The sequence below is a fragment of the Orbicella faveolata genome, unplaced genomic scaffold (genome assembly GCF_042242905.1).
Source record: "Orbicella faveolata isolate gen_17 unplaced genomic scaffold, um_ofav_v1 contig_35, whole genome shotgun sequence".
Lineage (NCBI taxonomy): Eukaryota > Metazoa > Cnidaria > Anthozoa > Scleractinia > Merulinidae > Orbicella > Orbicella faveolata.
This window is the reverse complement of record NW_028301564.1, coordinates 2717605-2732766: the sequence shown is the minus strand read 5'-3', so window position 1 is coordinate 2732766 and position 15162 is coordinate 2717605. Positions and strand designations below refer to the sequence as shown.

The following is a 15162-nucleotide window of genomic DNA, read 5'->3' as shown; positions in this document are numbered from 1 at the left end:
CAGAGACAGTTTGAAGGAAATTCGAATGCTGACATATCAAAAAACTGGTTGGAAATTCAACCGTAAGTAATGTTTCACTTGCTTGATAGCGGAGGGGGCTGATGTAGACGGGCGACTTGCTTGAAAACTCTTTCTGCCAACCAGACGCTAGTTAGACGCTTGGGTGATTTTGGGTAAGTGAATCAAAATTTCAAATGCCTGGCGGGGATGTTGAAGTTTCTATTTGCCTGGTACGTTATTTTCAAGTAATCCATTCCAAGGTATTTTCAGATCACTGTCGTTTTTGAGTAATCCCAGGGGGTTCTAGAGTTAACCAGCCCTGTGACGCAAATTTCAACTGAAATCGGTTATGTTGTTTGGGCTCTCCAATTGCAAGTGAGTCACGTGGACAGCCTAAACATTTCTATCTGCCCCGAAAACTTGCAAACAACGAGCAATATAAGTAAGACTTATAAAAGAGAAGTGGCAAATGTTTTTCTCTTGTTGTGAAACGAAATAGTTTAGGACCGTTTAGTAATCTGAGTGTTTCGCTTGTTATGTAATTATTTTTCGCAGCGTTTTTTAGCTCTGCAAAATATCATTTTAAAAACCTTTTTATTGCAATATCGAAATCTCAATTCTCCGTATAAATTCCCATATACTCTATGTAACGATAGTGATAAGAACTTGGTGTGTTGTCACCCTGGCTGTATGGGGACTTCGAGGGTGTGTTTACTCTTTCGAAAGGTTCAGTTATATCTATATAGAAGTGTTATACCTCTCACAACATTGTCCATGTAGGTGGAATTCGCGCAGCTTGTGTAGTCTTCAGGTCGAGTCACTCGGGTGGCCGTGTTCATTTCACACTTTTTTTGTTGCGGCAGAAAAAAAGTTGACGCTGCGACGAGAAATCTCTCTGGTGCAGTTCATATAACACTGACTCAAACTATCGGCCTGAATTTTCTTGTACTTGTGTTTCAAGAGGCAAAATCCCCGCTGTTCGTGAGCTTCTTTACAATCGTAATCATTTTTACCGCGAACACATAAGCATACAATAGCCACCGAGAGAAAGCAAATTCCTAAAGTGTTTTCCATGAATAAAGACCGAGACTCATGTTTTTGATTAAAGGACGGACCATTGTTTCTTGACGGTGGAGGGGGTGGGGTGGGGGGAGGGATTGGGAAATTAAAATGAAAGGCCCGGACAGCAAAAAAGAATCGTGCAAGATCGGACCATAGGGAAAAACGAGCACGTCCCTTTTACTATACAGGCCTTGTGTTTTACCTTGAGACAGGCTCCTGCTTGAGAAAAGTATTGCACAAGCTATTGCCCACCCCCCAAAAAATCATGCACAACCTAAAGGGGAGCAATAAATTTCATGCTCAAATAATTTTTTTTTTCTGCGGACCATCTGAGAGAAATATTTCACTCCCTACTCATTTCACCACCTTATCATCAAACCCGACCCTCGTTGTTTTCGCGCCGTTTGCTGACGTACTGCAACTGTGCACAAGAATGTGAGCCAATCAACAGGCTTTCAACCAATCAGTAATGGGACCCATTCAGCAGCCCATGGGTTGCCAAGCTGTGTTTTTCAACTAATTACCATCGGTTCATGTGGGTTTTGAAAGGATTGTTATTAAAATTCGTTGGCATCGACCTTGACCTAAAATACTTTAGATATTTGCCAGTGGGCCATCTTCGCCATCAGGAATCTTCTGGAGAACAATAAAGAAAATCAGAACATTGTTTCATCAATGGATCCTGGAGGGCTTGCCAACTCGTCAAGATTGCGGCAGTTTGGAGTCGAGGCTGTCGAACTGGACAATGGAAGAATCAAGCTCGTCCAAATAACATGATTTAAACGAAAAATAAATATACTGCAGATGATGATAACAATAATTGATTGGGTAATAAAATCCAGTGGCTTGAATATAGCAGCCCAAAATACCTGTGAGCCACTGAAGACAAGACTGCTAATTTTTTTTTCCGTACTTATGGATCGAGCTGCAGTTAAGGTCCATAAACACGGAAATGTGACCAATATGATGTTTTAAAGCTTAATTGAAAACCAGTAAATGAAAAACGTATTTTGATCAATACTGCTATACCGTATTCCGCTTATACGCCCCCCTGGATATAAGTCCCTCCCTTTATATGCCCATTTAAAAAAAAAACCTTACCAAATTGTATAAGTCCCGGGCTTATAAACGGTAGGTTACTGTAGTCAATATGATTTCTGTTACTTTGACCCAGTCCCGCGCGCAACAAAACACTTCCACTACCACAGCAACAAAAAGACAATGAGCGTCAGTCCTTTATTTATGATGAATGATTCCAGGCGACTCCCTAATATAAAACTGTAATACATTTTGTCGTTTGTTACTTCACTGATATACATTTAGGTGATATTTTCAAAATGTAGAATAACGTAGTGTCTGTGAACAATTACATGTACATTGGCTTAGGCCTACTGTGTTTAACTTATTTGTGTGCTTCAGAACTTCAATTACGGCTTTCTTTGTCCGGTATGAGACTCAAACAATCTAGAAGAACAGAAACATTGTTGGGATAAGGACCATACGTCGACCATGCTCTCACATTCGCAACTGCAGTAATCGCGTACGTGGGTGGGGTGGGGGGGGGGGGGGGTGAAATAGAAAGTTTTGTACGGGGAGGCCCCGCCCCGAGGTCCAACCCCTTACCCTTTGTATACCATTTTGACAGAAAAGGTACTCCTTTCGTATATCTTTTACAGTTATGAGAAAAGGAACCCGTTTCACATACTTACTTAAGAACACTGCATCTCTTTTCTAACCCTTGAAATGAAGTTAATGTACACCAAAAAACAAGTTTCATTTATTCAGTTCCCTTCACGTTTTATCTAAATGACACATTTCCATACCCTCTCATACATCTCAACTTGTGAAATCCTTACCCTTTCATATACCTGAAACCTGAACAAGGTACCCTGTTTGGGTGGAGCCTCCCCGGACAGGCCGTTATAGGGAGCACCCTTACCATAGGATGCAGACAATTTCGACTTTCTATTTTACACGAATTCATTTTCTATTTTCTAAGACGTATCTTGCGAAATTTATGAGTCAAAGCTGTCTCTAGAACATTGGATCAATGAAACTGACAGTAGAGCTCATCGCTACTAACTTATTTATCTCGTTTCTTAGTCATGTGACTTTTCACACACTAGGGAGTTTCAGTAGCCACGACGGCGACAGCGAGGACAACGTCAATTAAAAATGAATTTATATTTTACCTAAGAATCTCGCGGTACGGTAAAGTCATTTACTTTGTTTATCACTGTCAAAACTATCACAGAACTGAGTTTGGGAACACAGCTAGCGATCAATTTGAAAAAGGAATTTAAAAAATTAGCCGTCGTGGTTTACGTTCTACCAGACAACGCAGAATTTGGTCATTTCACGTTGTTGTTTTGCAGAGGACGGCAAAGAAATGTATCAAGAATTATAATGCACGTGCGCAGCCATTGTCCTGCTCATGAAATCTTTTGTTTAGCGACGTTGCCGTCGTGGTTTTCTTAAACTCTATACTAACCTTGGTAAGGTAATCCATTGCAGTTGTTTCTGTTCACTCCAGGACGATGTTGCTGTGAATTTGTCGACCATTCAGCGGCATGGTGTTGCGAAAGTTATTGCACATGCGCCCAGCGTTCTTCCCTTGCACATGCGCTTTGCTGCTCTTCAGATTTCGGAACGCCAGAAGCTGGTTACAAGATAAGAAAAAAGAAATGATACTTCGTTAGTTTTTCATGTCTTTGAAACAGTCCAGAATTTTAGCAACAGATGAAAACATAACTTAAGTACAGTCGAACCTGTATATAACGGCTTGAGAAACTGGCCGCTTAATACAGGATCACTAAAAAATACTCCCTGGGCGTGGTCTAATGTCAGTTTTAATGTCGTATCATACAAAAACACTTCATGCAAGGGAACAATACTTTAAACAAAGTTCAGTGCCACCTTGTAACTAAACGATATAATATACGTAACATTGTGTAAAGGTACTGTGCAATGATTTGTCCCCTATACTCTTCTACGGTATACGGTACTGTAGTGTATTTCTGTGACTTACAGTTCATAACAAAATATCTAATTCAGTCATTTCATAGTCGTTACGTTCATTTTCATAGCTGTCACGTTAAGGGAGGCCACTTAATACAGGTAAAAATAACAAAGAAAGACAACCACAGGACTGCTGCAGGGTGGCCGCGGCCGCTTAATAGAGGTGGCCGCCTAATACAGGTAACAAATACAGCGTTTGTATGAGCAAAAATTCGGGACTTGAAAACTGGCCGCTTAATAGAGGGTGGCCGCTTAATACAGGGCCGTTATATACAGGTTCGACTGTACCAGCTTTACACATGTGACAGTTAAAATGCTCTTTGTCTCAATAAAAGGCTCGAAAACAATGCTAGCATAACAGTCCAAAGCCATCATTAGACATAGATTGCCGCGGCACAGTTAAATAATAATTACTTACCTCTTTCTCGGTTATTTGCGGGTGGTTGTTCATGACAAACCACGTGACAGATTCATAACATCCGGGAGTTGTGAGAGATCCTTTGTATTTGTAAAACCTGTCGGTAATATCCGGGGAAACGAGCAGTGGCGCTAAGTCCTCGATGTGAATCGCTGCGCTTTGAGTAACCACGTGACTGCTGTCTGGTATCAGAAAGTGTGATGCACAGTGTTAAGGTAGTCAGTGAACTACAGTAAAAACCTGCTTATAAGATCCTAAAATTTAAGAACCTGTTAGTTTCCCAGTTAAGCACCCTTCACATAAGAACCATTCTAGTAAAATCTGAATACAGGTTCTTATTTTAAAATAAAGAGTTTTTTCAGATATAAAACAGCACATCACATACGACACAAAAAAGGTAACAAAAACTAGCCAGAATACTGGCAGTGTCATAAGACCATAATACTGTACTGTGTACTTCAATATAAAGGTCACCGGCCCATGAGTACAAGTTGTTTTTTTGAACAAAAATGAAGAACCTGATTAGACTCTGATTAAGAACCTAGGTAAGTACCATTTATATAAGAACCTATGGAGGCTAACTTGAAAAAACCTAGGTTCTTATATGTAGGTTTTTCCTGCATAAAGGATTTAAGTTTGGTTGACAAAAGCAGGAAAATCGCACGTGCTCAAAAAGAACCGCAAAAGTGCACACGTTTAAATTTAATTGAGAATTCCAGTATTGTTCAGTTTTTACTGACAGTCGTACTGCAAAGATCTTAAAAGTATACACCGTCTAGCTGCTGACGAAGTTGACTTTCTGCTTCCCTGTCCCCCACCCCAAAGAAAACACCACTGAGATCAAAAGCCATTTGAAATCTACAACGGCGAGTTCGAGAGTGTTATTGTCTATATGGCGGGCATAGAGGTGCAGCCTAAAATGTAACTTTTCCGGACACACATAGTATTCACAGCAACCTCGATATCTTTAATATCAGTCTTTGAATGCACAAATGTTTACTAGATTCCATCGAACCTGATGGAACACTACATCATGTATGGCCATATACAAAAAACATGCTGGGCATACTTACTTTCATCGACAATGCTGTTCAGGAGTTGTGCAATCTTTTCTAGTGCAACGTTCGCTGGAGTTGAGCTGCTTTTTGCCATTGGAAGCTACAAACAAACAACCAACCAAACAAAAGAACAAATAGACAAACAAAAAATAAATACAGAGTGTTTTTTAGACTCCCGAGGGCCAAAAGAGGAAGAGGCACTTGTCTGTTAAGCCATGTCGACGGCCCCTAATGTTCCTGCTGTTTTTAACCAATGCTTATCAGCAATTTCTGCTATAATAACTCTTTGCTCTTTATTCACCCCCCCCCCTTCTATCAGAATGGTTCCCCTTCGCAGAAATTCAAAACCACAATTTTGAAAAGCTGGCAGATAAAAGAAAGGAAAATTAAGGGAAATTTAAAAATGTAGAAGACATAATTTTCCATGATATGATATTATAGCTACTTAGCTTTGCTTTGTGCTGTTTAAGAATAGCAGCATACCAAAGCGTGCCAGTTTACCTCGTACAAAACAGCGACAACAGCTAAGCCGTCCTCTCCTTGAGCTGCTAATTCGAACGATCCATAATTTGTGTTGTCCCAAAACACCATGTGCAACTAAAAAGACAAATAGCAATGGATAGTGGTTTACTGGGTCTTTCAATAACGTCTTCCACCCTTTTTTTCCGGGGGGGTGGCGACTCCCATATAAAAGGACGGGGGCACGGGTGCTAGTCGGAGGTTTTGAAAAGAACCCCTAAGAGGTATTAAGGTCCTATTTTGTGGGCGGGCTTGAAATGTTTTTCACCCCTAAGAGGTACCAATTCTAAAACAACAAATTTTCTCCTGTCATATTTTTTCGGCTCAATACCCGAAAAGGTATCACAAAAGCCCCCCCTGTAAACCTTTCAAGGGTGAACACTCTAAGAGGTATCAAACCGCCTTTTTGACCCCTAAAAAGTACGGCGAACACCCCTGTCCTTTTTGATATGGGAGTTCCCCCCCCCCGAGCTTTTTTCTCCGTTTGGTGTCGTCTGATCGACCACAATTTTCGTATTTTCAAAAAGAATCTATGTGTATTAGGAGGTAGGTAATGACGTTGTCAAGTCAACAAAATTTAGCAAAAAGAATGATCACTTGTTTTACCTCAATTGGATACGTGTTTCCATCAATTGTATGTTCAGATCCAGCGGTGTCGTTGCAGCCAAAGTGAAAAAGAAATTCGTTGAGGAGGTACCTCTCTTGCAGGAGACCGCCGGCCAGTTTGACTGTGGACCCCTCTCCAAGGTAAAACTTTGGCGCGTATCCAGTGTTTTTAAGCTCACCTGTGATTGGTTTATTCCCCGCCACAGTGAGCCTCAGATTAGGTGGGTTGGTAGGATCTTTCTGCCTGACCTGATCAGTCATAATGTTAATTGGTGATTGTTTACGTCCATTGCAAGACCAGTCGACGTTTAGGGTTTCCCACTCGTCGGGGCCTTGAGAAAAAAAAAAAAATTACCGATTAGCGAGATAATTCTCTCTTGAATTTAGATACAAACCAAAGCCTTCACCCGTCATGCATTTCTTCTCGTACTTGTATTAGCTTTGCCTTCTTGGTGTTGCTTATGTTTATTGCAAAATTAGCCAAACATGAGCAAGCTTTAATTTTATTTAGATTTCCGCGACTCTTTAGGGCAGTAGCTAGTAACGGGACAACCGGTTGAGGCAATTACCCCGGTAAAAAAAATTAGAATTTACTCATTTCAAGTTCAAGGTGTGGTGAGTTTGATTTTTCTATGGAGTCCTGTCTTTAAACATTCCAAACTTTTCACTAATTTGGAGCATTGAAATCCTTAAGTGGTATGACGCTTTTTAAACATTAATAATGCTATAATGTATTTACCGTTAGCTCCTTCCTGTCTGTCGTAAGTCCAAAATGCCTGATCTTGTTCAGCTGTTTGCAAAAAAAAAAAAAAAAAGAAAGATTTGTAACTTTTAAAAGAAAGGCTTATTCAATAGACCATTTTACAGTAACCTGGCCTTTGAATGGCAGCGAGGCTGCAGGTTACCTTGTTTTGATAAAGACCCCACTGCTTTTGTTGTGTAAATCAAGTTGTTCTTATGCTTACTAGTTGGCATTAACTGAGAAAAACAGAGAGGCCTGTATTAAAGCAAGGTCACCTCCAGCCTAGCTTGAATTCATAGGCCAGCACACAACTGTAAAATGGCCTATTTCCAAGTCCCCCGCTACCATTTTCTAGATTTTTTTTTTTTGGCAGTTTGACTTACTCGTTAAAACTAAGTCCAATCTGGAGGTCGGCGGCCTGGAAAACTACGAAACGTGTTACTTCTTCAGTTTATAATACTGGCAAACTGATTGGCTCCCTTAGCTGTCCGCCTTCTCTTGCAGTACGGACTGCTAAGGTCGACTGCTCAGAAATTAGTTTCAACGAATTGCTTCTTACACAAGTAATAGCTTGTTGTTGAGGATCGTCTTTCTCTCAAGTTTCAGTTGTTTTTCACTTAACTGATCAGAAAAATTAAAGAAGAAGAAAACAATATTTACATTCGCCAACCAGTATGCTCCCAAACTAGGAGTCTTACTCGTTTTTACTTAACGCCGTGCTTGAATTCACGTAAGCTCTAAACATAACATTGTATTCAAGTTCAGATATATAAGCACTTTATTCTCACAGCATTCTGGATTGTTTTTCAAAAACTACTCACATATCACCATGTGCTATACCCCTGACGGTACTCCCAGAAAAATCGATTGGGGATCTACGTCCCGCTTCCCCAGAACCCTTACCTATTTTTAAAGACCAAACTCTGCCATTTCCCTACCCTATTTAAGACCAGACCAAAAATTTGACGCCCTATTTAAGACCTGTGTTATAATTAGTCACCCAGCCAAGATGCATTGTTAATGGTCTTATCGATAATGGTGAAAAAGTAGCTTCTTCTAAAATCGTACCGAATTGAAGACTAGACTGCAAAAACCATACCCTATTTAGGACAAAAATAGCCAAAGGATTCCCTATTTATGACCATCCCCTTTGGGGTTGTACATACCTATATAGCCCCAAAAGGGAGTACCTCCCCCCCGGGGGGGGAGCTGCACTCTTGACGCACCTTACCTGTGCCTCTATTCATCAAGCAGGGACAGGAGCCATAATCGGGGACGGAGTCCCCGATTATGGCTCTTGGCAGGGAGCGACTCGCCGATGCTAATACATTATATATACAATACAAGGTTATACCTCAATGTTGTCAAATGTAACTTACTAGCCCGTACAACGTCCTTTTTTAAGCTCAACAGCAACACTGAAAAAAGAAGGAAGAGAGTAAAATAAAACGATATTTTGATGACTGTTTTTTCAGCCGAGCGTTTCAAAGCCAGCGTAAGAAAGCTGCGCAACAAAGTCCACGGCCTTAACCATTTGCGAGCTTTTTTCTTTGTGTGAAAAGGCTCTCTTACGGGGACAAATTTTTATCCCCGTAACGTGTTGCATAAAATTCAGCTAGTTTGAATTCGTGCGCCATGAAGCAGGGACAAAATGACTTCAATTTTCAATGTGGCATCGTGTGCACTGCTCTCGTAAACTGTCCGCGTTACAAACCAATATACGCTTCGAGTGCACCAGGAGTGCATACTGTCCCTGCAACGTGCGTCTTATGTGTACACACGAAGGGGCATGTGCCCCATCCCTCACGTTCCTACGACATATTAGGGAGTTTACGAAAGCACGACGGCGACGCCGAGGACGACGTCGATTAAAAAATGAATTTATATTTTAGCTACGAATCTCGCGATACTCTAAAGTCATTTACTTTGTTTACCACTGTCAAAACTATCGCAAAACTAAATCCGGAACACAGCGATAAATTTGAAATAAAAACTTTAAAAATTAGCCATCTTGGTTCACGTCCTCCAGACAACGCAAAATTTAGTCATTTCACGTCGCTGTCTTGCAGAGGACGGCAAAGAAATGTACCAAGAATTGTAACGCACGTGCACAGCCATTGTACTACTCATTAATTCTTTTGTTCAGTGACGTTCCCGTCGCCGTTGCCGTCGTGGTTTCGTAAACTCCCTATTCTCAAGTGTGTGCCGACGTTTCACCATTCACCGTAGAGATCTACTGGACGATTTACATGATGGCGTCATTTGACTACAATTAAAAATATCCCTCACTTTTTCTGTTTCTTATGCTAATTAGGGCAATTGTTACTTAAACCCCACTGGGGCTTCAAAATTTAAATAATAAAGAAAAAATTAAAGGGATTCTGGTAATTGAGTCACATGACGACAACGTGCAAAACTGCTACTGTCGACTTAAATAAATTCCTGCTGTTTATGAGGCTGCCTGTGTGGGATATTACAATACGAGAGGTTTAATTTGTTTAAAGACATAATTAGGGAATATTAAATTAAAGATAAGTAAGCGGATGTGTGGTATTTAGGAAACGTTTTACGTACGTTCCCGCAAACAAATGAGATATTTACTAGACCAAAATTGGAAGGAATACTTAGAGGATGTCGTGAGAAAATAATGGTGAGGTATTCCTTTCACCAAAAGCAAGTCCCCGCTTTCGCGGAATAAAATTATACGATGGAGCAAAACAGCTTAAAAACTAAAAACAAGCTATCCTTTGGTTTATTACTATAAAAACGTACTAGCGGGAACAAAGAACAGAATAAATATAATCACCTTACCTGTAAATATTACATTAGCGAAAGTAAACTTCCGTTTAAAATGCATCTCAGCTTTACCAAAGATGTGAGATATCGTGTACAAAACCGACTCTTTAGGCAAAATTCTCTGGCCTTTTTTTTGGGTGAATATTAAAAAAGGCTCAGAGGAAAATGTCCACTTGAAATAAATTTGCAAAGATCAGCCGTCAATGATTGACAACACGAACGCGTCGCAGGTTTAATGGTGTCCATGTCAAAAAGCTGCCAATACCATGACACTCATTTCTCACAAACCTTTCTCATTTTCAAATCGTTGTTAGGTGAAAATTTCCACTTGAAGAGCTTCGCAAGGAGCAGTCATTGAGTGAAATCTCCAATACTGGTAGTTCCACAAATATTAATTTATCGTAAACCTTATTCATTTTAATTCATTTGATTTACAAATTATTGTTAGAAAGGCGCAAATTGCTTTAGTAACAATTGGTGATGACATGGTCTTAAATTTCCAGGCATGTTTTTCTTTATTTTTTTTATTGTCGTAAAGAACTTAGTCTGTTGACATTTGCACAGTACCTGCTAGTCGTTGTCACTTTCTGTCAAGGTCACATAATTTTCTGTTGTATTTCAATTCCCCGTCCGTATGGTAAAGCCCCGTCCTACGACCATCTTGTAAGATCCCATGTTAATTGACAAATTATTGTACGTATCACTGTCAAGCGGTCAAGTTGTCCATATATGGTGAAAAAAGGTGGCGAGGACAGTCTAGTAACCTTGATTATAGTTGTTTAAAGTTTGCCACCTTCTCACCTTTAGAGACAAGAGACAGCCTCCACCCGGAAGTGCTATCGAGTAGAGCTCAGTCCTAAGGTGTGACATGAGATTAAAACTTTTGAGAAGCTTCGAAACGGAAAGCTGAAAGAATATTTTTGTTTCGGTAGAAAAACATTCAAGAAGTTTTCTTGTCAGGATTTTTTGCGCCAAATAAGGGCTCGATAAGCAAACATATCTCCAGCTAGCTTTGCAAGCTGGTCTGTTTATAAGAAAACAAACAATTGCAATCAATCTCTTTTGTTGACTGCAAATGTTGGTCCAACTACTGGAAGTAAAAAAAGTCCCTGTGACTGATAACTTTTATGAAAAAGTTTAGTTTTAAGCTGTAAATGAAAAATATAAACAAGAACGTTGTTGAAGACCTAAATGTAATAACTGACCTTAAATGTAATAAACTCCTAAATGTAATAACATTTGGCCTTAAATGTAATAAACTCCTAAATGTAATAACATTTAGCCTTAAATGTAATAACACCTAAGTGTGACAACATTTGGACTTAAATGAGATGGTTTATAATCACGTCATCATTGACGTCATCAAAGGCGTCATTAATCAACTCACTGTTATTGCATAAACCACGTGATCTGTTGCACCATCTGTCATCTCATTAAAAGGGTTCTTTTATCGCAACGAGTAACATGTGTTTTCGGGTTTGTCACCTGACTGATGACGTCATTGCACTCAGTTATAGCGGAGCTCTGCAGCGGCCCGAATCTAAGGGCTACAGAGCGGAACTTGGCGGCCATACTCCAGAAATATGTCAACGTTAAGATTATCGTCTGCTTATATCCTATTTGATATTGGGCATCCATGTTATGGCCAATTGACAGTTGTCAAAAAGGTATTCGCTGACCAGTATCACATGACTATTTCACGGGCTTACGTATTCTTTTATTTTGACCGCTGATTAGGTAATTGTTCTCCACTGGATCGCGGGCTCAAGTCCTATTTTTAATCTGTCTATGGTCTCTAAGTTCAGATTTAAATTAAAAATAAAACGGGAAGCACTGCTTTTAGGCTTGGCTAAATCTATCAAGCATTGGAGTGATATTTTATGGTTTCATTTTCGAATGATGAGATATCCTGGGTCTCAACTGGACAAAGTTCTTATTGTAATTATATATGACTTTATTAATTTTAGTTTATTAATTTTGAATTCAAGGCTATCAAGGATATAAAATTTATAACAGCTAACATGCATCAACGGAGGTAATTTTTTAAACAAATTATGTATTGAAACAACATCAACATTTAAACATTAACAGTTCTGTCCATTTCTTTGCAGTGAATGGTTACTCTTTTGTCTCTTTTCCTCTTCAGCTTTGTCAAAAAGTCAGTATTTGTTACTTTTCTCTAGACACAACTAACACTAACAAAAAAAGTAAAAAGTTTGTAACGATACAACATCAGTGTTTAAACATTAACAGTTCTGTTGACTTCTTTTCATTGAAGCTTGTTTTTTTAGCCGTTTTTTTTGCTTCATCGAAAGGTCACCATGAGTTACTTTTTTTTCCAAAAAATTCTTTTGATGACACACCAATCGTATCCGTCTTTCCTAATCTCCAACCAGGCATTGGCCCATTTTGGATCGGAAATGATGCTTTTTAATTCCATGATCAGACCGCTTGAGGTACCATATTTCTTGATAAGGCTACGGACACTTATAACAAAAGATTGCACTCCGCCGGAGATATAAACCCTCGGCAACATTCGAGTTAGCCTTTGCGTCACCGCCCTAAACCGTGTACTGACTCCACATAACGATTGGTATGAATGGCACGCGTTACCGGCAAATAGAGCGGCCGATGATATCAATACCATTTGGAAGATTTTTTCTAAAAGTTCATTGGGCAGGTTTTCGATGCAACAATCTCTATTGGATGCAGACGCCAATGAGCCAACATCCTCATCAGGAACAAACTGAAGCGCTATTTGTTCCTCTCCACCCTCAATTATCTGCAAGGCTGTCTCGTTTGGCTGATCACTTTCCTCAACTTCAACCACAACATCTCCCAAGTCATCCGCACCCTCTTGTTGTTCAATTTCTTCATCACAGTCATCATCATTAACCGTATCACCCATGTCAATGTTTCCTTCAGTTCTACTCGCATATTCCTCCGTGATGTCTTCTAGTACCTCCTCACCATTGTCGTGGTCGCTCATAACTGGTTCCAAGGCCACAAAATGTTCCCCTTGATTTTCTGCAAAATGTCCAAGGTACACAGTGGCCGTTGCAAGACTTGCTGACGGGCTGAACACATGTTGCCCACCAGCTCCCAGGGAAGATACTATTTGAACGTCAATGTTATATAAGTTCGCGGCCGCATACAGTGTTAGCTGATCCCCATAGGCCCCATCTTGTGACATATGATTTGTATAGTTGCTCCAGGAAGCAAACTCATTGGATGCAGTGTCCAATTATGTTAATCAAACGCAATCATTAAAGCAGGAATTCTTTGTTAAACAGTTTTTCAAACCTACAGTTTGGAAATGCTTCGTCATTTGCGAAATATTACCCCATGGGGCATAATACAATTGATACTTTTAAAGAAAAAGCAGATTCACATCATCCTACTGGGAAAATTGTAAACGACCAAAATATCGGACTCTGAGACCTTTTTTTCCAGACACAGTTACGTATATAAAAAAAGGAGACAGATTGAAGGATCGAACTATCCAGACTCGCTGTGTGTGGTCTCACAAGAGAGCCAAATCGAGATATAAAAGGCATTTAAACCATGAAACGACAACAGCTATTTCAAATGCACCTTGCGTCGCGTCCTGGTGACGTTGTCATCACGGCATCCGGTACCACTGTGATAGTTTTGTCTGGAATTGTTGTTTGGACTGATCAGGTTGTGATTCAAGAACGGACTGATAAATCGCTGGCGTCTTGAAAATATTTTCTGCGGAACTATATTGGTTAACAAGTAGATTTAGAAACAAAAACGTCATGCTATTACCAACCTATCGAAATTTGTTTGTATGAGAAGGAATTTAAAGGCTGGAATAAGGATTCCCGCTTACAGGGATTGTGTGTAGTGTCACGTGATTATTTTACTAAACAACGAGGTGGTTACGTCAATGATGACGTTTGTGTAACGTTGTTTCATTTAAGTCCAAATGTTGTCACACTTTGGAGTTTATTACATTTAAGGCCAAATGTTATTACATTTAGGAGTTTATTACATTTAAGGTCAGTTATTACATTTAGGTCTTCAACAAACGTTACATGTTTTTTAAAGGGGTCTTAAGAGCGGCTATTGCAAAGATTTGTTGTCCTATTTCTGCGTGGCTCGAGCTTTATTTGACTCCGAAATGATACCACTTAAAGCGGAATGGGGTCGATTCAAGAGACCATGATCGATTACAAGCCGCTGATCAGGAAAAAAGCCTGTGCGAGTAGACTGCGCTCGAGAGACCGGCGGAAATCGAGCCTAAAAACAGAAATAGGATGTTTACCGTCAGAATGTCAAGGTCATAATGGGTTCGTCCGTCAACTAGGAAACCGAAAAAATATTAAAGAAAGCGATGACTAAACTAACCCCGTAAACCATTTGTGGGCCTCAATACGTTTCAACAAGTCAACTGATGGTCCAATGAACCAAAATCAGTTAACAGTCAACTGAAAAGCCTCTCGATTTAATTTAGTCGATGTTGAAAATTGATTATGGCTGAAAGAGACAATCCAAATTTTATTTCTTAATCAGGAACTTTATGTGTTATGGCTCAAACAGGATTAACCGGTATGACAAAGACACAAAACCACATTTATGTATTTGTTTATTTATTTATTTGTTTAGTGCAATTCAATGGCTGTAGTAACAATAGAAATGAAGTGAAAAACAAAGATACAAAATAAAAAAAGTCCCTAACAAAGTCCGTCAAATGACCTCATATAAAAACAGATTACCATTTGATGCTAAAAACTAAAATAATATGAAAATGGGCCTAGGCTAAAACGAACTGCACTATACTATTTACATCTATTGAGGAAAAATCTATTGCGCCCACCCATCAATAAATTGTTAACTTTCCCTTTAAAGGTGTCAACATTAGTAATACTTCGAGTTTCCTTAGGCAATAGATTCCAGGTATCAACGACGCATAGGGTCGA

The 15162-nt window shown here is 39.6% G+C and overlaps 1 protein-coding gene across 1 annotated transcript; it reads right to left on the bottom strand.

Moving 5' to 3' along the window:
- Positions 1-2279: 2279 nt before the first annotated feature.
- Positions 2280-10473, bottom strand: LOC110048343 (carbonic anhydrase 1-like). The gene is made up of 9 exons (XM_020754127.2): positions 10235-10473; positions 8803-8841; positions 7421-7471; positions 6682-7013; positions 6058-6153; positions 5572-5656; positions 4499-4680; positions 3554-3721; positions 2280-2526 (listed from the first exon to the last, which is right to left on the bottom strand). Exons 1-8 carry the CDS (start codon positions 10278-10280, stop codon positions 3587-3589), a joined length of 966 nt encoding a protein of 321 aa, XP_020609786.1. The 5' UTR covers positions 10281-10473; the 3' UTR covers positions 2280-2526; positions 3554-3586.
- Positions 10474-15162: the final 4689 nt, after the last annotated feature.

Bases quoted from the DNA above. Each gene is read 5' to 3' on its own strand.
- LOC110048343 (XM_020754127.2), bottom strand. From the start codon at position 10,280: ATGCATTTTAAACGGAAGTTTACTTTCGCTAATGTAATATTTACAG. The intron at 7,014-7,420 runs GTAAATACATTA...TTTTTTCTCAAG, and splicing joins CAGACAGGAAGGAGCTAACG to GCCCCGACGAGTGGGAAACC. The intron at 6,154-6,681 runs GTAAAACAAGTG...TTGTCTTTTTAG, and splicing joins GAAACACGTATCCAATTGAG to TTGCACATGGTGTTTTGGGA.